At 50.9% G+C, this 25,606-nt stretch overlaps 1 protein-coding gene across 5 annotated transcripts in view; it reads left to right on the forward strand.

Moving 5' to 3' along the window:
• The window catches only part of DGKD (diacylglycerol kinase delta), a 113,227-nt gene that overhangs the window by 78,625 nt on the left and 8,996 nt on the right, over positions 1-25,606 (forward strand). For 4 of the 5 annotated variants that reach the window (XM_032355211.1, XM_032355213.1, XM_032355215.1 and 1 more), the window contains 18 exons: positions 1,382-1,490; positions 4,662-4,801; positions 5,941-6,025; positions 7,190-7,284; positions 7,390-7,489; positions 7,566-7,839; positions 9,179-9,334; positions 10,197-10,325; positions 11,528-11,624; positions 14,030-14,140; positions 15,554-15,650; positions 15,899-16,006; positions 16,984-17,097; positions 18,161-18,295; positions 18,613-18,764; positions 20,654-20,765; positions 20,850-20,942; positions 21,920-22,039. In XM_032355211.1, the coding sequence (XP_032211102.1) occupies positions 1,382-1,490; positions 4,662-4,801; positions 5,941-6,025; positions 7,190-7,284; positions 7,390-7,489; positions 7,566-7,839; positions 9,179-9,334; positions 10,197-10,325; positions 11,528-11,624; positions 14,030-14,140; positions 15,554-15,650; positions 15,899-16,006; positions 16,984-17,097; positions 18,161-18,295; positions 18,613-18,764; positions 20,654-20,765; positions 20,850-20,942; positions 21,920-22,039 (2,227 nt within the window). The remainder of the gene's footprint in view (positions 1-1,381; positions 1,491-4,661; positions 4,802-5,940; positions 6,026-7,189; positions 7,285-7,389; positions 7,490-7,565; positions 7,840-9,178; positions 9,335-10,196; positions 10,326-11,527; positions 11,625-14,029; positions 14,141-15,553; positions 15,651-15,898; positions 16,007-16,983; positions 17,098-18,160; positions 18,296-18,612; positions 18,765-20,653; positions 20,766-20,849; positions 20,943-21,919; positions 22,040-25,606) is intronic. The other variant, XM_032355212.1, reaches the window with a different exon arrangement.

The raw sequence follows: 25,606 nt of genomic DNA on the forward strand, positions 1-25,606 counted from the left end.
GGAGAAGAGTTAGTGTTCCAGTGGCACAGAGGGAGGCGGGCAGCCTGGTAGGCAGAGGGCCCTCATGTGCAGAGAGGGGAGGACATAGTCGGGTGGCTGGGAAAGCTGTGGAGCTGGGACAGGTAGCAGGCAGCTCCGGGCGAGAGGTTTGAACATTCGCTGGAAACAGGTGGCAGCTTCTTTTTTTTTTTTTTTTTAAGATTTTATTTATTTATTTATTTGACAGAGATTACAAGTAGGCAGAGAGGCAGGCAGAGAGAGAGAGAGGAGAAAGCAGGCTCCCTGCTGAGCAGAGAGCCCGATGCGGGGCTCGATCCCAGGACCCTGGGATCATGACTGGAGCCGAAGGCAGAGGCTTTAACCCACTGAGCCACCCAGGCGCCCTGCAGTGGCAGCTTCTAAAGCTAGACAGTTAGGGTGCCGGGGAGGCTCAGTCAGTTAAGCATCAAACTTTTGATCTCAACTCAGGTCTTGATCTCAGGGATGTGAGTTCAAGCTCCATGTTGGGCTCCCGGCTGGGTACGAAGCCTATTTAAAATAATAAAGCTAGGGGCGCCTGGGTGGCTCAGTGGGTTAAAGCCTCTGCCTTCAGCTCAGGTCGTGATCCCAGGGTCCTGGGATCGAGGCCTGAGTCGGGCTCTCTGCTCAGCAGGGAGCCTGCTTCCCTCTCTCTCTGCCTGCTTGTGATCTCTGTCTATAAAATAAATAAATAAAATCTTTTAAAATATAATGATAATAAAGCTAGACACTCGGCAAGACTTTTGGGAAGGTCATGCTGGTGGCATGAATTAGAGGGGTCCCTAAGGAGATGTGAGGTAGGGAGGAGGCTGCCGTTCTCTGAGGAAGGAAGCTTAGGTCGAGGAGGTGCCTGTAGAATATGGAGTGACATGTTCTTGTAGACGGGTGAAGTGTTTTCCTTCAGGAAAGCCTAGAGGATATCATTCAGGGTCATTGGTATCTGTGTGGTCCTTGAAGCCAAAACCCAGAGAAGGCCTCTCAGGAGGAGGGTGAGGAATGAGCAGAAGGCTGTGGTGTTCTGAAGGGACATTGTCTGTAGCAGGTGCCCAAGAGGAGCACAGGAGGGAGATGGAGACTGATTTGAGGGGAACTTGATGGATCTCATACCTGGGAGGGAGGGGCAGTAGTAGCCTAGGGCTCCTGAGCTATGTGAGTGAGGGACAGTGGGCACAGAGGCATGGGTGGGCAGCCCAGTGGGCTGAGCCTGAGTACACCTGGGCTCTGGCTCCCAGAGGCCTATTCACAGTGGGGACACAAGTCAGCCGAAAGGAGTGCAGGTGGGGCCTTTTGGCTCAGGACTTGATGACCATCATTTGTCCTTTAGAATGGACCTCATCTCTTTGACATTCTCTTTTCTCTGCAGCTTACGCTTATTCCAGAAGTTTGATACATTCCGGATTCTGGTTTGTGGTGGGGATGGCAGTGTTGGCTGGGTTCTCTCTGAAATCGACAGCCTCAATCTTCATAAACAGGTACGTGGCCATGTAGGGGCCCAGCCAGGGGAGAGTGATGCTCTGGTTCCGTGATGCTCCTTGTCTCCTTGGCAGGGTGTGGCGAGGGTCTCAGAGGGAAGAGTGGGCAGCCTGATGGCATCACAAGGCTCAGGAGCAGTGCTGTAGGAATGGGAACATCACAGTTAGAAGTGAAGGGAGCTACGAAAGAAATTCCAGCCCTTGGAGGTCCCAGGCAGGAGCGAGTTGGGTGGGACTGCCATCCCACGGCGCCCCACTGGCTTCTGTTGGGTAGTGGTAGAATCTGCTGCTTGCGGGGAGAGAGCAGAAGTAAACGAGAACGTTAGGTCACAGGGTTCACTGGACTTAATGTCTTTCTTTGGTTTTTTTTGTTTCTTTTTGGTTTTTTTGTTTTGTTTTATTTTCATTGCTATTAAATTAAAAATAGATTTTCCTGTTTGGAAAACAAAAAAAATGTTCATTGATTTTTTTTCTACTTTGCTCCATCATCCTCATTCCCCACCCCCCCAGCATTAACCACTGCCACTAACATTTCAGTAACTCTCTTTCAGACCTTCTGTCGACATGTATATATAGTGTAAGATATGATGCTGTTTTAATTTAAACAGATTCACATTACACATGGTCCTGTTACTGTGTTTTGCCTTGTGCCGCTCATCAGTAAATAGAGAGCCTTGCGATGGTTTTCCATCGGCGGAGCCGTGTGGCCCAAGTTGTCTTGCCTCCCTGCTCTGTGCAGGCTGTGGTTGCTCTTGGTCGGGGCTGAGCCAGTTTCCCTTCCTGATGCTGCAAAAGCTGTCCCTTCCCCTTCACTGGCTGTTGCTTATCTTCTTAGTTTTGCCTAAGTAGACAAAAAAGGTAGGCTTGATTTTGATTTCTTCAATACTGATGAGGTCAAACATCTCGGTTAACTATGAATTTTTAGATGAATCAGGTGTTCATGTTTTTTGTCTAGTTTTCTGTTATGATATTTACCTTTTTAAAACATTTGATTTCTAAGAATTATTGTTATATTAGGAATATAAATTTCTCATTGGTCCTATTTTTCCTAGTTTGTCATTTGCTTTCAACATATGTTTTTCAAATCTTCAACCTGATTTGGGCATGTTTTTCAGAGATGTAGCCTTGTCTCCTGACTCTTAGTGTTGCTGGTCTTAGTAGGTGTGTGGACTTCTTTTGTCTGTGGTGAGCCCTGGGCCCGGGGATGATGCGGAGAGGCAGCCCATCTGAACCTGGCCTGTGCAGGTGGACTGCTCCGCTCATGCACATACTGCCCCCTAGTGGTGAAGGTGGACTAGTACACTTGGGTCCGCGATTATTTACAAAGTTCTTTATCAGGAGTCAGGAAGCCAGGGAGGCCAGTCATCTCCTTACATCCATTCGGCTGAGTTCACTGAGCATCCATCTCCTTTGGCTTCTCTGTGGCACTTGGTCCTGGTCACTCCCCCAGTTGCCTGGCTTCCCTGAGATCCCACCCTCACCCTTTCTCTGTTTCTCTTTTTCCTGGCTGCCCTCTGGCCTGCCTCCTTGCCTCAGAGTGCCTTAGGCCTGGCATTTTCAGCACAGAGCCTACTGCTCAGCCCTACCCAGCCTGCATTTCTTTCCCGGAGTCTGAAAATACCGTCCACCAGACATTTAAGCCAGCAATCCGACAGTCATTCTGGATTCTTCCCTCGCCCTCCCTCATGTTGTAGTTAATCACTGGCATTACACTCCAGTGTCTAGGCCACTTCCTGTGTGCTGCTGAGTACACCTCACCTGACCCCGGGCCTCTCTCCATCTAGGCCTCTGTCCATCTACTCCTCACTCAGGGCCTTCCCCACGGGCAGTTTTGCACACTCACCCTCATTCATTCTAACTGAGTGTTCTTTGGTGGCTTCTTGGCTTTCAGATAAAGTTCAGACTTAACACAGTTTATTGGAGCTCCTGGTGTGGCTCCTTCATCTCTGTTACTCTGACTTCCTCACTCCTGTTGGGGCAGGTGGGTCTCCTCTCCACCTGGAACACCACTGTGTCTTCAGCTTGAAGCCTGCTCCTTTTCTTTAAGGCTCTGGCACCTGGTACTCCCTGCATGGTGCTGGGCCTCCTTGTCCTTGCAGAGGACCAACTGTGCTTCCACACACTGCATGTGGAGCTGGAGGCTGCGTTCTTGGGCATCCAGCATATAGGGAGCTCTCTGAGCCCAGACTGGCCCAATGAGAGTTACAGCTGGAGGGCCAGGCCTGAGCAGTGCACACTGTCACTTTGGGGAGGGTCAGGTGGAAGGCTGGAGGCCGAATGCGGGGGGGCGTGCTCAGGTTTGGTGACTAGACTGTTGATGTCCTGGCCCCTCTTTTTTGTTTTTGTTTTTGTTTTTTTTAAAGAAACATGTAATGTATTTTTAGCCCCAGGGGTACAGGTCTGTGAATCACCAGGTTTACACACTTCACAGCACTCAACATAGCACATACCCTCACCAATGTCCATAACCCCACCACCCTCTCCCTACCCCCCTACCCCCGCCACCCTCAGTTTGTTTTGTGACATTGAGTCTCTTATGGTTTGTCTCCCTCCCGATCCCATCTTGTTTCTTTTATTCTTTTCCTACCTTCCCAACCCCCCACATTACATCTCCACTTCCTCATATCAGGGAGATCGTATGTTAATTGTCTTTCTCTGATTGACTTATTTTGCTAAGTATAATACCCTCTAGTTCCATCCACGTCATCACAAATGGCAAGATTTCATTTCTTTTATGCTGGTCCCTGTTTTTGATAGGACTTAGAAGCCAGGAGTGAAATGACACTGGTGATGTTTTTGGAAGCTGATCCTGGCATTAGTGAGTAAGATGTAGTGGATGGAAAGGTAGTGGGGGAGCTCAGAGAACGATTCTCTATAAAGAAAGGGACAGGATTGTGGCCAGAGCAGTGAAAATGGGAAGGAAAGGAGTTGCGAAAATTTGTATCAGAGAGATCATAGAGGATTAAGTGTCAAGATAAGAAATGGGTGTGGGAGAGGGTGGCTCAGATGGTTCTGTAATCTCTCAGCTTAGAAGACCCTCGGTGGTCTCCTGTAGGCTCTGCCTAGATTATGGGAGCCCACCCATCTTAGAGGAGAATCTCACTGAACTTAGCTGCCTGTGTAGGTAATGAGGGTGTTTAATGCCGTGTCTTCCCCTCTGTGTCCTGCCAGTGTCAGCTGGGAGTGTTGCCCCTTGGCACAGGGAACGACCTGGCTCGAGTGTTAGGCTGGGGCTCAGCCTGTGACGACGACACCCAGCTCCCGCAGATCTTGGAAAAGCTGGAACGAGCCAGCACCAAGATGCTGGACCGGTGAGTGGTGGGTGTTCTTGTGCCACACAAGGCAGGTCACCTTGACCAGGTGTTCTCAGACTGGACTCCCCGGAGAATGTAGAAATTTCTACCCGTTTGTAGAAATTGGACCTGAATGAGAATGATTGAATCAGTGTTTGCACCTGAAACTAATATGAACACTGGACGAGAATTACACTTCGGTAAGAAACATGGAAGAATCAGACAGATCTGGGATGTAAATCCCTGCCCTGTCACTGAGAGTTGCATGAACTTGAGTATTTTACTCAGTCTTGCTGTGTAGAAGAAGAAAATCCCAGCTACCTTGCGGGGTGTTGAGAGATGGAGAGTTAATTTATTTGGTAAATTCAGCTAGAGTTTGTTGAAAAAAAAATTACACCTGATTAGGAATTCTTTTATTCTGATAGTTTCTAACTTTTCATCAGGTTATGCAGAAGGTAAAAGCAACCAGAATAGGTGAGGAACCGGGCCCTTGTGCTCGGATATGGGGAGGCCTTGGGGTGTTGGAGAGGGTGGCTCTGCCCCTTGTGGACACTGTGAGCAGAGTCGGCCTTACCACAAGGCAGGGCAATCCTGTTTCCCCATGTTCTGTTCCCAGAAGAATCTGAGTTCTGGGTAATTGTCCTGGGTAAGTTTAAAAATACTTTGGCATCCTTTTTGAGTGAGCTACTTTTAGTTCTGAGCTAGAAGTAGGAAATCCCACTAAGCACATGCCTGTGGGAAATTGGTCTCACTGAAAACGCTTCATGGTCTTGGGAAGGATCCTGCAGTTGCGATTGACAGTGTGATTTTGAGCGCACACTGGCTGCCCTGCTGTGTCTTCTCTCTTTAAGGGAGGTGTCTGTGCCTTTGGAGCCTGTGAAATGCTCACACCTGGGGAGCTGGCTACTGGCCGGGTCGGGGGAGGGTGTTGGGGAGGTTCAGCATTCTGCAGAAGGGGAACCCTTCTCTTGTGGAAGCAGGTGTTCCTTCCTGGGATCCCTTTCCCCTCCTTCAGGAGGGCTGTATGCCTTACTGGTTGTGACGCTTGTTCTCAGTTATGGGCCGCAGAGTGGAGAGAAAGGGCTTCCAGATAAAGTCAGAGTGTTAGCTTCCAAGGGTCTGGGCTGACTTGCTGACAGCTGCCTCCCTGTGTGCAGGTGGAGTGTCATGGCTTATGAGACCAAACTCCCGCGGCAGGCCTCCTCTTCCATGGGCACCGAAGACTTCAGTGAGGGCTCTGAGGTATTTGCTGTCGCCCCCACCGGGCATCATCTTACCAGCCCACTTACCAGTTCGGGCCTCGTCCCCCGCCTTCCGGTGATGAGCCTCTCTTTAAATGTCCAGCCTGAGGTTAGACCTGCAGAGGTATGGGCTCAGCCCCAGGTGGTACCGGAGCTGAGTGAATTCCGACTACCTTGTGGGCTTTGGGGTCATCTGGGGGGCTTCCTGGGGTTACTCCAGCATTTGCGGTCCCTTGTGATGACTTAGGACTTCCTGCTCTCACAGCATACATTCCTGAGACTGTTCCTGTGTGCCCATCGTCCCCACCAGGCCTCAGGCTCCCTCTCTGGACCCACCTTCTCTAGACCCCCCTTCGTCTTGCTGCCCTTGTGGTCAGCCTGTGCTAGTTCAGGGTTCAGCTCTTCTCTTCATTTTGTGGGACTTAATGGTCCCCTCAGGGCCTAGATTTTGCCCAAACCAGTGCAGCACTGAGCACATAGCCGTGCTCCTCCCCCTGGGCAGGCTGGCTGCTGGCTGAGTGGAGAGAATGCTCTGCCAAGGGCTGTCTCTCCATTGGGAGGGTCAAGGGCAGTGGGCTAGGGTAGCGGTCTGCAAACGATGACCCCTTCCGCTCCAGTCTGCCCATGCCTGCTCGGACCTGGCCAACGAGCAAAGAATGGCTTGTACGTTTTGAGGAAGAATATAGAGTGTAAAGTCTGAAATATTTACTGTCTATCTGGCCCTGGGCTTGAGCCTCAAATGTTTGTCACATGGTAACCCCCATTAGCAGGCGGAGGTGAGTGGTGATGGGGTCCTTTACACTGAGAAGAGAGGGGCCAGGGCCAAGTCCTGACCAGAAAGAGAAATGTGTTGTCCACTGGGAATGGAGCCTTAGTTAAGGAGGCCTGCCTGTCGGCCTCGCTGCCGTGAGGCCCCAGGATCGAAGATTGCAACTCCCAGTGCAGACTGGGGATATGTAGTCAGACTAAAGCGGCGCAAGCTCCACGTGGTCTTTTTTGTTAAAATCTGTCTGTTCCCAGCTTGAGGAAGCTTTGAAATCTTGCAGCCACACTAGCAAATCTCAGGTTGGCGCGTGAAAGAAGCGGATGCCCCAGGCTAGCCGGGGATGAGGGTGAGTGTGCTGTGAGCTTCTGGTCATGCCTCCCTGTCTTGGGGTAACTGTAGGTGCAACAAATTCTCTTCTATGAAGACTCGGTCGCGGCCCATCTTTCTAAAATCCTGACGTCCGACCAGCACTCAGTGGTGATCTCCTCGGCTAAGTGAGTGCCCGGCAGCCTTGGGGGAGCCAGGGGTCAACCTCACAGGGTGCCCGGTTCCCAGGCAGAACTTTCCCTGGAAGTGTCTTTTCATGTTTCCTCCCACAGAGTGCTCTGTGAGACAGTGAAGGATTTCGTGGCTCGGGTGGGAAAGGCCTACGAGAAGACCACCGAGAGCTCGGAGGAGTCAGAGGTCATGGCCAAGAAGGTTTGTCCCTGTGCCCCTGGGCAGGAGGGTGTGGGACAGAGAAACACTCCGCCCCATTCCATTTGTTTTCCACTAGTGCTCTGTCCTGAAAGAGAAGCTGGACTCTCTCCTCAAGACCCTGGATGATGAGTCCCAGGCCTCTTCCTCCCTGCCCACCCCGCCCCCCACCATTGCAGAGGAGGTGGAAGATGGAGATGGGGCGGGCAGCGGCTGTGGCTCCACAGGGGACCGCGCGGTGGGCTCGGCATGCCCTGCCCGGCCACAGATATTCCGTCCTCGGGAACAGCTCATGCTCAGAGCCAACAGTCTGAAGAAAGCCATCCGTCAGATCATAGAACACACGGAGAAAGGTAGTGGGTCTCTTAATGATGAATTAGCTTTCTTTAGTAAGCACTGGAACTCTGTTTTCCCCCAAACAGGGTGATAAGCAGGAATCCACCATGTAGGTCACAGCCAGATCCCCCAAGGTAACTTGAAGCCTGTGTGGTGGCAGCACCTCGTATCCAAGAGCGCGCTGGGGAGCATTCTCTATCTTCACCACACTTGTATCTGATGGAAGGACCAGAGGGAGCAGAAAGTAGAGGGCAGAGCAGGACGGTGCCCCCAGCGGGGGAAGATGTAAACGGGTCCTTGGGTGGGGGACCCATCCCTGGTAGGGGCCTGGCCTGCGCTAATTGTCGGCCCTTGGGTGCAGCTTGGCAGAAGCAGGCAGTAGCAGCAGATGTGGAGGGAGCCTCTCCAAGGGGAGGTGGGGCTGCCCCTGGGGTGGGGAGTGTTCTGAGAAGAGCCTCACACTTGGAGTGGAGGAGCTCTGAGGAGTCCCTAAGGCAGGGGAGAGGCCTGGGAGAGGTGGGCCTGGCCCTGGGTGGTGGGTGAGGCTGTCAGCTGAGGTCTGGAGAGAGGGGCTGGCACAGGGCACTGCTGTGTCAAGGAGTGGGAGGCCAGGTTAGTGCGAGGTGGTCAGAGCAGTGGGGGGCTCTGAGGGGTTCCAGGCTGGGTCAGCCGCTGTATCCCAGGTACTTGGGACCTGGTGGCCAGGCTGCTGACTCTCCATGATGAGCCTGGGGACAGTGAGTGGGCAGACCATGTTGGATTAAAGACTGTGCCAGCTGGTTGCTCCCTTTTTCTAGACTTGTTTTCTAAGCTTTGAAGGGAACACTGCAAGGTGCAGGGTGACCTTTGGACTTCTTGCATCCAGGCTCCCTTGCGCTGTGTTGTTCTCAGTCAGTGTGCTCAGAAACCCGCAGAAACCATTTCACCACACTCCCATTCACCCCAGACCCTTCCCAGCAGACTGTCCTCCTTGTCCTTCAATGAGAAGCATGGGTTGTGACCCACCCCCCCAACTCCCACTGCTGTGTGTGCACCAGCCCTGCTCCTGGCTGACGGTTGGTGGAGCCCCGGTGTGCTTTCATTCTGCTCGCCTTCTCCACATCTTCCAGCTTCTTGGCTCTCCCCTTTTTCCCAGCGTGGCCACACGGATGCCCAGTGCCTGGCATTCTTGCAGATCTGGGAGAACAGGGGACAGGGTGGCTGCTTTGGGCTGTGAGCCTTCAGCTGAGAGGAAGTCTGAAGAGAGCTCATGGAGGCGAGGAGGGGAGCCCATGTTGCGCAGGAGCTCTGCGGCCCTGCGCCGTCCATGTGCTCTGCCGTCGCGTGCTCAACTGCGGGTATTCTTTTCTTGCACAGCTGTTGACGAGCAGAACGCCCAGACCCAGGAACAGGAGGGGTTTGCTTTAGGTCTCTCCGAGTCAGAGGAGAAAAAAGACCTGAAGTCAGATGACAGAGTGTGTCCCACCGAGAGCTGCGGGGTTGCAAAGGGCAGGAGCCTCCGCAAAGGTACCAGTCAGTCCTGGTGACCCCATTGCTGTGGTTGAGCCCCTGCCACAGTTGGAAAGTTTTAGGTGCCTTCTCATAGTCACTTGGCAGTGTAAAGTCATGAACACACAGCCTGTTTCCATGCAGCACTTCCCTTGTCTGGGGAGGGCCCAGCAGGACCCCCGTCGGAAGGAGTATGCTTTCCTCAGTACCTGCCCATACACCCCAGACCCAGGCTTAGGCCTGTGGGTCCTCCTGGTGCACCAGAGATCCCAGCCCGGGGCAGGCACCCCTGGCTGCAGCCAGCCAGACACTGTGCGCTGTGCAAGTTACTCCAGACCAGGCTGCCTGGCATTTTGGCCAGGGTACCTCCTAGCCCTATGGGGTGTCTGCCAGGGGACCCTTATTCCTCCCAGAGCAGCCCCGCAGCCCAGGCTGTTGCTGTGGAGAGGTACTGCCTTCCCCACCATGTGTAGCCCCCTCCCTCGGTGCCTGTACACCTGCGGGGAGGTGTCTGCCTAAGCATTTTACTCAGTGGTTGTTACTGCTCTGAGCTCCGCACTGCCCATGCACGGATGCTCACAACCCAGACTGTGACCCGGAGTCAGCCGGGCCTCCCCATCCCAGTCTTGGCAGCGCCTCTGTCACCCTCTAGATGGCACCCAGACCCACTTACCTCTTGGGTCCCTTCCCATTTCCCCTCCTCTCTCTTGGGCTGCTTGATTTGTCTTATACACTCTGCCAGGGGCTGACCAGGGACTGACCAGGGGCTGATGACCTTCCCACTCCTCCCAGCCCTTAGGAAGGTTGTTTCTCTAATGACTTCTCCCAGTGCTCCAGTGATGTTCTATTTTGGATGGTTTTATGGCTTTCTGTTCTGTTTTTGTAGTGTCCAAATCCCCATGTGAGAAGCTGATAAGCAAAGGAAGTTTGTCACTGGGCAGTTCTGCCTCTCTTCCTCCCCAGTCAGGAAACCGGGACGGCCTGCCAGCCCTGAACACCAAGATCCTGTTCTCGAGTGAGTGTCCCCTGCAGGCTGGCTGTGTGTGTCTGTGGGCCGGTGCAGGTGGGGCGCTAACCTGCCAGCTGGCAAGGTCAAGGCATTTTGCTTTGCCTGGCACTGAGTCTGGGGGAATGAATGAGACCAGGGCCTTGTCCTTCAAGAGTTTATATATAGGTCTGTGGGAAATATAGATTGGGTTTCAGAGTTATGTCATGGCATGTACAGTACCTTTATCATAAAGGACAGCCAGCATTCAAATTGCTGCCAGAGGCCTTGGGAAGATGTCATCAAGGGGGTGATACTTGAGCTGGGTCCTCAAGGATGACTAGGAGTTATCCTGAGTGAAAAGGGTGGAGTGGGTAGGGTGTGATGGGGAGCCAGTCGAGTCATCCTGTCATTTCTAGCATGATTGTAGGAGGCACTACTGGCCACCAGGGGAGTATGTCTCTGACTCTGCTTTCATTTTGCCCAGGTTAGGGTCAAGGTAATCTTCCCTCCAGAGGGACTGTGGCTGTACTCTGTGTCTGCAGAAGGAAGGATTAGCACAGGGGGTCGAGGTTGCCGATAAGAGGCCCCTGACCAACTTCCTGAGGCCTCCTGGGCCCGGCAGAGTGCACGCTACACCATCTGCTCCCATAAGTGATTTGGTAATTTCTAGGTGAATCTCAACTGAACAGAGAGAAAATTCCAGAAGTCCATGGGAGATGAGGCTAGCAAGATATATTTGGTTAATCAGAGGCATAATTGTCACCAGAAGGGGTTAATTGGCAGAATGTTTAAAATCAGAGCTTCATTTCTGCCTTAATGTTTATGAGTTAAAATTTGTAAATTGGAGCAGGTTCCTTGGGGGTTCTGGACACTCGGGGTGTTCCCTACTGTACAATTGAACGTTTAGGGTTACTTTTACTGAGAGATTATTTCGGGGGAGCTTCTCACGTGTAATGAGAACTGTCTTTGTAAACTCTTCTTTACCATGTCTCCAGGTGGTGGTTACTGCCACCCGCTGTGTTTCATTTTGCTCTGTGAATAGCGATTTATAATGGTGATTTTTGACCTGAAATACTTAATTGTCAAAATTTGGATCTGTTTATATGTCATTTAGAAATAATTTAATTGCAGCAATGTTTTGAAGAATATGTGTTTCTTAGTCTGGAGGACACGGGCTTCTCTTAATTCAGTGAATCTTGACTTACTCTCTTCCCGTTTCCTCCTTACAGACGTGCGGGCTGGGATGTCTGGTTCCTTGCCTGGAGGTTCTGTCATCAGTCGCTTATTAATTAATGCTGATCCCTTTAACTCGGAACCAGAAAACCTGTGAGTATGGGGGTAAACCAGGCGAGCATGTTGTTAAAGGAATGTTGGAGTGCAGAAAACAGATTTGGAATTGGCTGCAGGAATTCACGTACAGTTGACTAGGTGATCCTTTTCCAGCTTCCTTAGCTGATAAGGAAAACTCGGAAATTGTGATGCCTCAGCTGAGTGTCTGGTTGGAAACTTCCTGTGACGGGTGTAGCCTATCCTGGCTCATCCCAGCTTCCCGCGCGGGTCCTGCCTTAGTTGTTTCTGGACATCCCCCGGGGTCTGATGTTTCAGCAGGTTCAGAAGCTTCTGCTGGGAGCTGACTTGGCCCTTGGTCTTCATTTGCTCCCCAGTCCCCCAGCTGGCCCTGCATTGGCGCTTTGTCCTGACACCCTTCCTTTCCCCGCTCTCCCCTGTTGGTGCTGCAGGGGCCTAGGTTCTGGGGCCAAATCTAGGAGATACTGTCCTGGGTTTGGGATTGCAGGGAGGAAGGCTCCAGGGCTGCCCTGTGGGCTGGTGCCGTGTCCTTTGCCCTGCTGCTCAGGCACTGAGGACTCTGACGTGGCAGTTCTGGAGACGCATGTATTTGAAAACGTGGTTTTCTAGGTTTTCCCTTTTGCTGGCTGATAGCAAGGTCTGGGCGGTGTGGCTGGTGGCAACGGGTTGAATGTGTCCGGTGTGGTGAAGGGTGACAGGAATGTGAAGCTTTGCACTGGCTTGGGTGCTTCTGGAGAGTGGAGCCCGACGTGTGCAGAGCGGCCTTGGTTCAGATACCTGCTGCCTAATGCTGGCCTCGTCCCAGACCTGACACTGCTGTGTGCCTGCCCCTTACGCCGCCATCCTGCTCTGGTCCTCACCCTCCCCAACACCTTTCCTCAGTAAGGCCAGAGCTCAGCCTTCCGTGAGCGGTACCCACACGGCCTCCAAAGCTAGATTCTTCATTTGTTCCCTTTGCCTGAGATCACTGAAGTGCCACATCTGGCCGCTTAGGCGTCTGTGTCTTTTCCTCTTGCTCTCTTCAAGTAGAGCGAGTCTCACCTGGAGAGAGAGGCCGCTCTCCTCCCTCCATGTGGGGTGGCACGTCAGGGCCTGGCTCAGGGGCCCCCAGACTTGTCATTCTGCCTTTGCCTGTAGTGGCTTTCGGGGCCTGGCTGCCTCCCACTTCCCAGGTCCCTGTGTCCAGTTTCTCCATTCTCCTTCCCTTGTCCCCATGCTGTTTTTCGGAATCTGATCCCTCCCTTTTCCTAGGACCTATAAATACTGGTCAGCATGTGGTCTTTTGCTCAGAAAACAGTTCTGTCCAGAGCTTTGCTCTCACTAAGCTGTCAGGCACTTGGATTAGATGTGTCATAAAAACACATCCATGGGGTGATTGCTTCTCAAAGCAGACTTCAAACGCCTGTGAACCTTAAACTTGGTGGTGTTCTGACCCCCCAGGCGGTATTCCCTGGGGAGTTTGTGGGGGAACAGCCAGCAGGCGTGCTAGGCATGTACTTTTTTCCTTGCTGTTTTCTCTGGGTGGAGGCTCTGTGCTGCTCTGGAAGGAGAGGAGGGTCCCTGGAGCCCTTTTGTGACCCCTGCAGTCACGACGATTGCAAGGGGAGGACAGAGGCTGGGAAGCTAGAGTGAATTGAGTCTTGTCAGTGGCAGACACAGAGAAGGGAGGTGTTGCCATGGGTGCTGGGAAGGATGTTTTTGCATTTGGAGATGGCTTTGATTGGGCATAGGGACGTTTGAGGCATGTTCTGAGACCCACAGTTGAAGCCGTGGGAGTATATGGCTGTAGTACCGTCGGGCTTCACACTGCTGCTGGGGGCGTGAGACAGCGTGGCCGCTCCGGGAAACGGTCTAGCAGTACCCCAAAGCCCAGTTTCCGCGTGGCCCAGAGTGCCACTCCCAGGCCACACATGAGAGGAGGGAGGCCGCGTCCACACCAGTGTGTGTATCAGTGCTCACGCATCCCCAGTGGAGTGCTGGCCAGCTGTCAGGAGGGATGAGGCCCTGAGAACGGTTGAGCCCTGAAAACGTTATGCTCTGTGAAAGGAGCTAGATGCAGAGGGCTGTGCACTGTGGCTTCTACTTCCGTGAAACTTGCAGAGTAGGCACAGCCTGGAGACAGAAAGCAGATTTGTGCTTGCCAGGGCTGGGGAGGGTTTGGGGGCTGATGGCTGAGGAGGAGGGCGGCTTGCTTCTGGGGTGATGAGATGTCCTAAAATGGATGATGACTTCATCGAGGAGGTTAAGTATCACCGAGTCCTATGTTCTAAACGGGTATGTCGGGTGGCCTGAGAGTTCCAGGTCAGTACAGCTGCTCCTGAAGAGCAAGGCGTGAGTTTCGCCCTCAGGGAGAAATGCTTGGAGGCCGGAAGGCTGCCAAGTGACCCGGGATGGTTCTCACTGGTCGGAAACCCCCATTGCAGAGAGTATTACACAGAGAAGTGCGTCATGAACAATTACTTTGGCATTGGCCTGGATGCGAAGATCTCCCTGGACTTCAACAACAAGCGTGATGAGCACCCGGAGAAGTGCAGGTAGGCGGCGGTGTGTGTGCACACCTGCCCTTTGCGTCGCCCTCGCTTCTTCCTCCCGGGAGTGAGCTGACTTCTGGAGTCAGCGAGATAGAGGGTGTGCAGAGTGCAAAGGCAGAAGGCATATGTAAAGCCCGAGTGCCTTGTTGTCCGAAATGGAGGTGCTTTTACGAGGTGTGGGTAGAACCAGGTCAGAGTCCAGGAGGCTGGCCTGGAGGAGGTTTCCACCCCTCGGGCTTGGTATGGTGGGGCAGTTCCACATGGGAAAGTGAGTGACTGAGTCAGTCATAGGGTCCAAGTCTCCGGACAGTTGTAAATTCATGGTGATGCTATAAAGGGGCAGGTGGACACATGTCAGGACTTGCTCTGGTGATCACCCAAGTCATGTGTCATTGCAGATTTCTTGGAAAACAGAATCGAGTGTAAGAATTCAGGAAAACTTTGAGCTCTGGGGCTCGTGAAGTAGAGGAGACTGTCTCTGAGGCCCCAGGGACATCTCTGTTTTACAGCTCATGGTGGTGAGCCTGAATCATTCAAAAGTTCTAGTTAGTTAAAAAATAGCTGAAAAGGGCATTACAATGTACATAATTTAACAGAGTAACATAAGTGAACAGAGTCATGCATCATACAGTTTTAGAACCGTGGGACCCTGATAGGATACTCCCTAAGTTTGTAGCAAGAGCTTTGAAGAGGTCTAAGAGGAATTCCATTTCTAGGAGTCTATCCTAGAGAAGGAACTGGAAATGTTTGCAAAGAGGTGTGTGCAAAGGGATGACTGCCACATGATTTACAGAGCCCTGGAGTGGGAAGTGGCTGGGTTCCAGCAACCATGGGGAGTGGGAAGTGGCTGGGTTCCAGCAACCATGGGGAGTGGGAAGTGGCTGGGTTCCTGCGTTGGTGGGAAGGTGCCCCGCTGGGGTCAGTCCTGCCTCGAGACACAGGCTTCGGTGCCAAGTGAACAGAGTTGATCAGAAGACTGTAGACCGGCTCTTTCACCTGTAAGCCAAATACCTTGAGTAGACTGAGGAAGTGCACTGAAGTTTGTCATCATCAGTACATACAGATGTGGGGATTACGAAGATTATTTGCTGCTTTGTGCTTTTCTGCACTTCCAAATTTTCTGTGATAAGCATACTTTTATAGCTAGAAAGAAATCATTATTGGTTTGTTTTTTTTTTTGTGTGAGGTTCTGTAATGTCTGTAAGTTACTTTTTTGGGAGTATTTTTCAGCAGAATTTTCCATCAACAGATGTATTTCTTTATGCATCTCTCACACATAAAGAGGAACTGTCCTCCCTCCCCTCGAGGCGTCTGTGCTGCATCTGGCCGGCGTGTGATCAGCAGCGCGCGGCAGCGACTGTAGCTCCCTGTGGAAAGAGATTTGCGATCCTGTCGTTCTTTGCTTTCCACCTGCAGGAGTCGGACCAAGAACATGATGTGGTATGGAGTTCTTGGAACCAAAGAGTTGCTGCACAGAACCTATAAGAACCTAGAGCAGAAGGTCCTCCTAGAGGTGAGCTGGAGGGTCTTCTGCAGCTTCAGGTGCTTGGGCCCGTCTGGTCTCCTCTTAGCCTTTCTCCAGCCTGGGTGGAGACTCCCTTTGCCCTTTTGGTGCCTCAGTGAGAGCTCAGCTGTGGCTGTGGCCTCCTCAGCCCGGCGTGGGGTAAGGGTGGGGGAAGGGGAGGATTGTTAGTGAAGAAGGACCAGATTGATGCTGTGCATCTTTCTTTTTTTCCCTTTTCCGGCATTTCTGCTGTGCAGTGTGATGGGCGACCCATCCCACTCCCTAGCCTCCAGGGGATTGCTGTCCTCAACATTCCCAGCTATGCCGGAGGGACCAACTTCTGGGGGGGCACCAAGGAAGATGATGTACGTACTGGGGTCCTGGGTGGCGTGGCCCCAGGTGGGTGTGGGTAATTCCTTCAAGGAGCATCCACCACTTCAGGCCTTGATGGAGTACTCCACCTCTTAGGGGGGCTCTGTTAGTGGTGCAGAGGTATGGATGGATCTCTTCCCCTGTGTTGTCAGTCGGGGTACAGTGGAGAACAAGACAGACAGCTACCCCTGTCCGTGAGAAGAGAAGCTGAACAGGACAGATGTGGTCAGGGTATAGGTGTGATGCAGAAGCCAGGCCTGACTCCAATTGGGGGCAGTCTGGGAAGGCTTCTCAGAGGAGGGGACATCTACACTGAGACCTGAAGGAAGACAGAGTTGGCTGGGTCAGGTGAGGGGAGATGTGGAGTGGGGAGGCTCTTCTAGGGAGTTGCTGGAACAGTGTATGTGACAGCTCATTGGTGGGATAGGATGTGGCTCGGAGAAGGTCCCTTGACGGTGTGCAGTGAGCGGAATGCAGACAGGTTTGGGCCCATGTAGGGTTTTGCTATCCAGGGAAACTATGCTAAGACCTGTGGGAGGCACTAATGGCCTCTAACCAGGGGCGTGGTCTCCTTCCTACATAAGAGCTAACAGAAATCATGAACGTGAACTACACCCTGGAGATGCTCTGGTAGCTGTTGAAAGGACTGGTCATGCGTTACCTCGGTCCTCATAAGAACACACCAGGGTTAGCCCTGGTTCACGGATGATGGGGCCGAGGACAAGAGAAGTTAAGTGACTTGCTTGAGGTCACACTGCTAGTCAGTGGAAACTCAGAGATTTGATTCCCAGCAGCTGGTCCTAGAAACCCCCTCAGTAATGCATTTGCTCCACAGCTGCCTCTCAGTTAGGATGCACCACTTCCTGGTAGTACCCTCTCTATAACCAGAGCAGCGGCCTGGAGAGGGAGCACAGAGGGGTGTGCAGGGAAGTTCGGAGCAGAGGTCCGCTCTTAACACTGGTCCTTGCAGACTTTTGCAGCTCCGTCATTCGATGATAAGATCCTCGAGGTGGTTGCTGTGTTTGGCAGCATGCAGATGGCCGTCTCTCGTGTCATTAAACTGCAGCATCACCGCATCGCCCAGGTACCAGCCATGGTCTTGCAAGTGGGAGGGACCTGGGAGGCAGTCTGGCCTGGACATGTTTGGAGAGACAGGGCCTGAGCCAGAACCAGGCTCTTGCCTCAGTGCTCTCCTTGCACAGAGCCCCGAAGAATGGGCGGTTTTCCAGGACCACCCACGGCCCTGCCTCCTGGCCCAGAGCCCTTCCTCACCTGCTGTATTTGACAGTTAAATGACACTCTTTCAGAATTGGGGCCTACTGAATCCTGCTTGAGCTCCCTGCCCTGGCTTTCTCTGTGGGTGCACTATACCTTCTGTCCCCTTCTGTTGAGGTGGGATGAGATGAGACAGGCCCGACCGAACTCGGCCCGAGCCTGCGGCTTTCAGCAGCCACATCCTGAGTTTGGGAACAGAGGCCAAGCAGTGAGCAGTGGAGAAAGCATGGTCTTCCTGCTGCTCTAAGGCCCAGCAGGAGAGGGGAGATCAGAAGAAGCTCCCCTAGTACTTACTTCTGGTGATGGGTAGAGGAGGGCAGTGCTCTTATGCACAAGGAAGTGGGGAGTTTGATAACCTAGCCCACCCAAACCCCACGCAGTGACTTTCTAGTCCTTCTGGCCTCATTCTGCCCCCATGTAGGGTAGGGTGTTTGAATTTTATGGTTTTAACTCTTGGGCATTATTTTTTGTTGAAAAGGGAAACAGTGAATCATTAACCACTTGTTGGGAGGGCTTTACCCTGTTCTGGGAGTGTTTCCCATGTGCACAGGGCCCTGTGGCTCTTGCTGGGCATGAGTCCCACCCTGGGCCTGGTGCTTGTGCCTGACCACTGAGGTCTCCTCAGTGCGGTCTCAGATGCAGTGCTGGGTGAGGGGGTGGCGGGGGTGGGACAGACCCGGGTTATTCATGAGCTGTGCCCCAGCTGGGGATGCTCTGCAGCAGTGGTCGGCAGTGGACGTGGTGTCCCCCCAGACATCAGCTAATGGGTGCAGGGACACATGGGACAGGAAGGTTCCTGCAGTGCTGGGATACAGCCTCTTAGCTCCTTGGTTCCACGCGGTGCACGAGTAACGCCTGTGGTGTTTGTTCAGTGTCGCACGGTGAAGATTTCCATCCTGGGGGACGAGGGCGTGCCTGTGCAGGTGGACGGAGAGGCCTGGATCCAGCCTCCAGGATACATTCGGATTATCCACAAGAACCGGGCACAGACACTCACCAGAGATAGGGTAAGAAAGGCTGCCTGTGGGAAACGGGAGAGAACACACTGGTCCCAGGGCTCACCTGCAGGCACACGTGTGTGCCTTCTCAAAGAAGGCCTGAGTTTCTAGTGTTTTGTTCTAGGAATTTACTTTTGTTAGACACAGAGTTTAAGGGAACAGGGGTATAATTTCCAGGACTACTTCCCCTCCTCAGTGTGAAACCGAACTCTGTCTCTCCTTTTCTGGCTGTTGTCCAGTGACTGTCCCAGCAGTGTTTGCTGTTGGGCACCTGCTTGCCTCTCGAGAGAGCAGTGCATGGTGTGATGGTGCATCCTTCGCCCTAGGCATTTGAGAACACCCTTAAGTCCTGGGAAGACAAGCAGAAGTGTGAACTTCCTCGCCCTCCGTCGTTCTCTCTGCACCCGGAGATCCTTTCCGAGGAAGAGGCCACCCAGATGGACCAGTTCGGGCAGGCGGCAGGAGCCCTCATCCACAGGTGGGCCCTCGCCTTCCCTGTGCGGTCAGCCTCCTGCGGCTGGAGCCCCTGGGTCCCTGAAGTCCTCGGGGCTGCACGGTCACCGCTAGGGTGCAGGCGTGGCGGCCCTCCTCTGGGGCACATGTGCCAGTCTGCCTACTTCATCAGGGCCCAGCTGGGGTTTCTGTGGGCCCTGGGCTTTGGTTCGTTTCTGCTCACTGAGTTGCAGAGATTGCTCGGAGTTCAGGTAGCTGGAAGCTTAAAATCCACTGGTGTTTTCACTGTCTCGGGTTCTTCAGAATAGTCCTGTTACTGCCTCTTTTACTTCATCCCAGAGAGCAGATTTGTTACCAAAAAACAAACCCTGTAGTTATTAGGAAAAAAACAAAACCCACCAGTACCCAAAGGCATTTCCTTCTCTTAATCTGCTTTTGAGAAGTGGCTCCTGGAGCCACTGGGGACGACCTTCCGCACGGTGGTCTCCCTCTGCCACTGTCCATTCTCCCCACCTGCCTGGGTGCCGGCTGCCATTGGGCCTCACTCTGAAAGGGTCGTTCAGCCTGGTGACCGGTGCCCTCTCAGTTGCCAGATCCCTTGACCTTCTTCGGCTGCTGTCTGGTTCTGGTTTTCAACTGTATTTCCCTTCCCTGGTCGCCCCCTGAGGTCTCACGCTGGCCTGGTGCTCCTTGACTTTGCCTCTGTGCTGCTCTGAGGCTTCCTCCTCCTCTCCCTCTGCCGGGAGCACTGCTGCCCTGTGGGCTCTAGGCTCTGTGTGCCCTTCTGGGCGGTTCTTCTGCCCTTTCCCCCGGCATCACGCTCTCAGTCTGTGGGTTGGTAGCTCTCTCAGGATTCCTGTAGGCACTTCTGGTTCCATGCCTCCTTCGGGGTACCCACCCTCGAAAGCATGTCCTGTGCTGTGTCCTCTGTCTCGAGTAGCCGGCACCACTTCTTGCCTCCCCTGCCCCTGTGACCAGATCAGTATCCCGGCTTGATGACTTCACTTCTTACATTCTTTCTCAGTTCCTTGCTATATAACAGGCTTCTGCTTTTCTTCTCTCTCATTCTTGTCCCCTCAGAGTCTGTGCCAGCCCCATGGGTGGGGACCTGCCATCTCATTGTCTTGTTTAAAGTCCGGCAGCTTGGGATGCCTGGGTGGCTCAGTTGGTTAAGTGGCTGCCTTCAACTTGGGTCATGATCCCAGCGTCTTGGGATCGAGTCCCACATTGGGCTCCTTGCTTGGTGGGGAAGCCTGCTTCTCCCTCTGTCTCTGCCTGCCATTCTGCCTGCCTGTGCTCACTTTTTATCTCTTTCGCTCCCTCTCACAAATAAATAAATGAAATCTTAAAAAAAAAAAAATAAAGTCTGGCAGCTGCTCCTAGTTTTCCCCAGGGTAGGACAAGTGGTTCCGCACCCTCCTTCCCTGACTTATATGCTCCCTCTGTCCCTGGTGCTCTTGCTATGTCCAACCCTGTCACCGCCCCCTATTTGTGTGGGTCCCTCAGGCCAGGGGCTGCTGCCTGGGGCCATGTCCTGGAGTCTCAGCCTTTTGAACCAGGATCATCCTCATAGAGAAGGGTCCTCTCATCCTCATTTATAGAGCAGGGAGGCAAAGTCCCCTTTCAGGAACAATCAGCTGTCTCCACACAACAGGCCTGCAAACCATGCTTCCTGTCAGCTTGCCATTTTACAGGCTGTGAGTCTCATTTTGGGTATTTTCCTCCCTGGTTGAGTTTCTGGAGAAACTTGGAGTTTGGTATCCCATTTCCCCTCTAAGACCTGCTCTGTTCCCTGTTGGCTGGGCTGTGTCTGTGTTGGCCCTCTGGGCTGGACTGGGCCTGTGTCTGAGCGAGGTGACATGATAGGCTGCCCCTTCATCTGGTCTGATGAGTACTGTGTTTCTTTCCCTCTAGTATCCGGGAGATCGCTCAGTCCCATCAAGACATGGAGCGGGAACTTGCCCACGCCGTCAATGCCAGCTCCAAGTCCATGGACCGAGTGTATGGCAAGCCCAGAACCACAGAGGTGCCTGTGCTTCTCAGGTTTTGCTCCTCTGGAGTCCTGTAGCCCATGGGCCTTCTACATGGGTGTCCTTCTGATTCCTCTCAGGGACTGAACTGCGGCTTTGTCCTGGAGATGGTGAACAACATTCAAGCCCTGTGCAGGGAGACAGCACTGCTCCTGGCTGGGAGGGTGGCCCTGGTAAGCCGAGGGGCTGGCTCCCCATTGGGCATGCACTAGTGCCCACTGTGCAGGTGGCAGCAGGTTTCAGCCTGGAGCTCCTGGTCTTACGAATTCTAGACTCAGTGTGGGAAAGGGCCTTGGAGGTCATCTGATCGGGCCATGTGGTTGGTTCTCCAACCCTCTGGCCATGGCTCAACCACATCATCGCTAGCATGTTAGACTCCTGTGGACAGAACCACCTTTGTGGCTGTATGCAGAATTCTGCCTTAGAAATCTGCAGGCGTGGAGCCGTCTGCCTGTGACCAGGGAGGCAGACTCTGTTCTCAGAAATGCTGTGCTGTTGCCATTCCTCACTTGGCCCTGCCAACCTGGCTGAAGAGTCAGCCCTGGGGAAGCATGTAGGTTGGGTTTCACTGAATTGCAGAAGCTAAAATAGGGAAGACCCGAGGGATGGCCTAGCCAACATTCTTGTTTAAAAAGATGAGTATGTGGAGGCCTAGGAGGTAGAGTGACTTGCTGAAGATCACACATCTAGAACCACCCCAAAAGTCTAGTTTCCATGTCTTCTATTGTTCATTTCACAGTAATCTGCTCTTCTGAGTGTGATGGCTCCTTTGCTGCCTCATAGCACTTCCTGCACTCTGGCGCAGGTCTGGTCCTGTCTTCTTTCTAACATAGGGCTCCCAAGGTAAACCCAAGTAGGTCAAGTGTCAGTGCTGCTATTTTAGTTTTCAGACAAGCTTGTTTTTTCCCAGTATTTATGAAAAGAGAGTTTTAGTTCCATCACCCGATTCTTCTTAGAAGGGGAAGTTCTGAATCTGGCCCCTTAGCCAGTGCTGTTTCATTTAGTTTCCTTAGGAATTCTTATAAGAACTGTCCGAGAACCATCACTTTCCTTGGAGCAGACTATGTGCCTGCATGGGGGCTTTGCTGTGGCCCCAGCTCCTCACTGCTAATGACCAGCTCTGTTTGTCTTTACTTCCTGCCTGGAGCAGCAGTTGGACCCCCCTCAGAAAGAGCGGCTTGGAGCTGCTCTCACAGAGATGGACCAGCAGCTCAGGAAGCTGGCGGACACCCCCTGGCTGTGCCAGTCCGTGGAACCTGGTGATGAAGAGGTATGTGGGTCACAGGCCTTCAGCTTCAGCGCCTCTGGGTGCAGTGGCTCTCCCTTCTGTACCTGTAATTACTGTGATCTGTGTAGCTTTGAGGTTAAGATGGTGTCCATCTTGCAGCCCCTGATAGGGCTTCTCAAGACTTCTCTATTAAAACACGTTAGAGGTATGGAAAGCCTGGCAGGTAGGAAGGAGTTGGGAGTTAGTACTGAGCACAATCCTTGATGACTGGGCACTTACTGCCATCAGAAACAGAATGGCAGGGCTGGCCTTCAGATAGAAGGCGGAGGCTGGCCCCGTTGTTTGTCCCTGGTGAGAAGACACATTGGATAAATGGCAGCTTCTTGAGTTTGTTGTCGACAGGGACACAGAGTTGGTCGACAGGGACAGTCACACTTTTTTTTTGCATGTGTTTAGAACTTCAGCGTGTGTACTCCCTATTGCCAGGATAGATAGAACCCTGGGCATGTTGCACCCTGGCTTGCCTCCTGCAGCCAGTGAATAGGTAGGAAGAGTCCAGGAGACTCTGGATAGTTGTTTTGTTGGATAGTCAGTTTTGTGGGCAGATCTTGTTAAAGGTGTACTGCGGATTTTCTTTTTTATCAGTGGTAGAACAGAAGTGGGCCAGGAGAAAAGTTCTTCCTAGGGTAGGGTACTACAGTCTTGCAAGAGAAAGAACTGTTAGACATTACACATCTGGCACCCCACTGCCAGTTTTGTTTGTTAGAACCTGTTGGTAGCAGTAAGGTGAGGTAGAGAGGAAGGCTACAATAGTCTATCCCGTTCTTCCCTGAAAATGGAGGCATTTGTTGACAAATGCAACCTTGCATGGAAAACTGACTCTGAGGCCTTCCAATGAAACAGCAAAACTCAGTAACTTAAAGTGTGAGGATATTTTGGTTTAAAAGGACTGGCTGAGCTCCTCAAACTTAGTTAAATTATTAGCTGTAAATACAAAATTTTCATTTAAGAAAAAATTACTAAAATAATAATATATGGAATATTTAATAGATATAGCAGTAACAGCTCAGGATTTCCAGATTAAGTTACAAAAGCCTGTGAAGTGGACAGTAGGTGGGGAGGCTGGGAAGAAGACATGGACAGAAGAATGAAGGCACAGTAAGGTGGAAGGTTTAAAAAAAGGGTTCTTGACTTTGATAATTAGGGAAATGCAAAGTTAGTAGTATCTTTAAAAACTTAAAGGTAGGGGCTCCTGGGTGGCTTGGTTGGTTAAGCGACTGCCTTTGGCTCAGGTTATGATCCCAGGGTCCTGAGATTGAGCCCCTCATCAGGCTCCCTGCTCAGTGGAAAGCCTGGTTCTCCCATGCCTGCCATCCCCCCTGCTTGTGCTTGCTGACTTTCTCTTGCTCTCTCTGTGTCAAATAAATAAATAAAATCTTAAAAAACAAAAAACAAATAAAAACAAAAAGTTAAAGGTAGTTTCTATTAGAATTGAAAAGATTTATGTTTTTCCAAATCAGTTTTTCAGAACCAAAAACAACATATATAATCTACACTATAAAAGAAAATAAGAGACTTAAAAAAAAAAAGAGGTAGGCAAACCATAACAGACTTTTAACTACAGAGAACAAACTGAGAGATGATGGAGGGAGGTGGGCAGGTAATGAGCTAGATGGGTGATAGGAATGAAGGAGGGCACTAGTTGTAGTGAGCCCTGGGTGTTATATGTAGTAAGTGATGAATCACTAAATTCTACTCCTGAAACCAATGTTGCACGATATGTTAACTAACTAGAATTTAAAGAGAAACAGAAGAAAACAAAAAGAAAGAAAGAAGAAGGGACTAGTAAAAATGTAGCTAACAGCATACAAGTAAGATAACAAAATGACATAGCTTCCCCTCCTAAAAGCAAATTATTATAAGATTGTGTTAAAAAGGAAACCTAAACATATACCAATCTCAGGAGTCCAGTTTTCTCTCTCCATCCTCAGTAAAAACTTATGACACAGGAAGATTAAAACAATTTTAAGGAAACACAAAAAAACTGAAGTAAATTTTAATATAAAAATATAATTGTAATACATGATTAAAACATCACTTTATATTGGTAAAATATAATTTTATAGTTGTAAGATTTATTTTTGTCTTTTTGGTCTATCAATTACTCTGATCATGAACTCTGATCATGAATGTAGAGATCTCAATTTACGTTTGTGGTTTTATTTTTGCTTTCTGTGTTTTGAGGATATGTTATTAGGTGCTAGGTTTTGTTTTTATGTAAAGATACGCTAATTCTGTAGTAACTTCTTTTTAAGTTTACTTGTTTGGTATTTTCATTTTCATACTTTTACTTTCAAGTTTTATTTGGAGGATTTCTTTCATAAATAGCATGTTGTCAGATTGAGGTTTTATCCAGTTGGGTACCATGCATTTTAACTGAGGAGTTCAGTCTATTTATATTCATTGTGATTACTGATCTATTTATCTGTATATTTTGCCATATTTTGTGCTTTGTATTCTACTTTTTTAAAATTTCTTCTTTTTGATTGGTAAGTCTCTCCTTTCTCCCACACAATTCTCTAGTATTTTGGAAATGCAAGCTCTCTGTTCTTTTAATGACTATCCCCCAATTTTAATTTCAATTAACATAGAATCTGTGAAGGAAAGACTTCCTGAAATGAAAGTGACAGAAACCAAATTATGGTGTGAACCATTACTACCAGTCCATGAATAATGAAATAAACTATCATAGCATGCAAACAAAAGAAAATTGACAAAATTATGTATGTGTGTGTATTATGTTTCTCCATTGAGAGAATTTTATATTCTGTAAAGATGGACTTTGTTTTTTTTCCCTCTTGCCCATAGGACAGTTTCAGAATTGGATCATGTTGTAGATAAGCACTACTGACAGTGGAAAACTCTTTGTTATTATAGAAATTAAGGGAAGAGTTTAGAAACTTTTAAACAATTAACAGAAAAATTTTATTTCTGTTGAAAATAATAAAAAATTGAGGCTTATACTTTGGATGTCCCTTCTTGGTTTCATTTTTTTAGTGATTTATTTTACTGTGTTTTGCTAAAGTATCAGTCCACTATGGAATGGAAATTATTAAAGTTGGTTCCTTTCCAGGAGTGGTTTGAGCAGCACAGTGCTGGGCCACAGGACACCTCAGACACCAACTCAAAGTAGAAATGCCAGCTGTCAGGTGTGGGCTGTGGGCTCCCATGCCCTGCCCAGGGTGGGTAGATTCCTCCTGCATGCAGATTGCCTCTGAAGACAGAGGGAGGGCTAGAACGTTTCTCAGTCCATGGACAGTGTAGCAGCTGCTGCAGTGGGAGACTCGCAGCCTGGTGCCTGGTTGCAGGATGACCACAGTAAACTTGGGTTGTTTGGGACTTGCAGGTGTTAGTACTAAAAGTGTCTGTTTCAGGAATTGTGGTTCCAGAGCTTTAAGGCTAAAAATATTTTCAAAACAAGTAGCATCAAATGTAGAGCCACTGCCGAAACAAACCAGTGCAAGTCCCTCCTGGATGTCTGACCTCATGAGTCCTTCAAGCCATGTCAGTAGTTGCCCTGGTCTCTAGAGCTCCTAGCTGTGGGCTGGT

This window comes from Mustela erminea, chromosome 8 (assembly GCF_009829155.1).
Source record: "Mustela erminea isolate mMusErm1 chromosome 8, mMusErm1.Pri, whole genome shotgun sequence".
NCBI classification, from domain to species: Eukaryota; Metazoa; Chordata; class Mammalia; order Carnivora; family Mustelidae; genus Mustela; species Mustela erminea.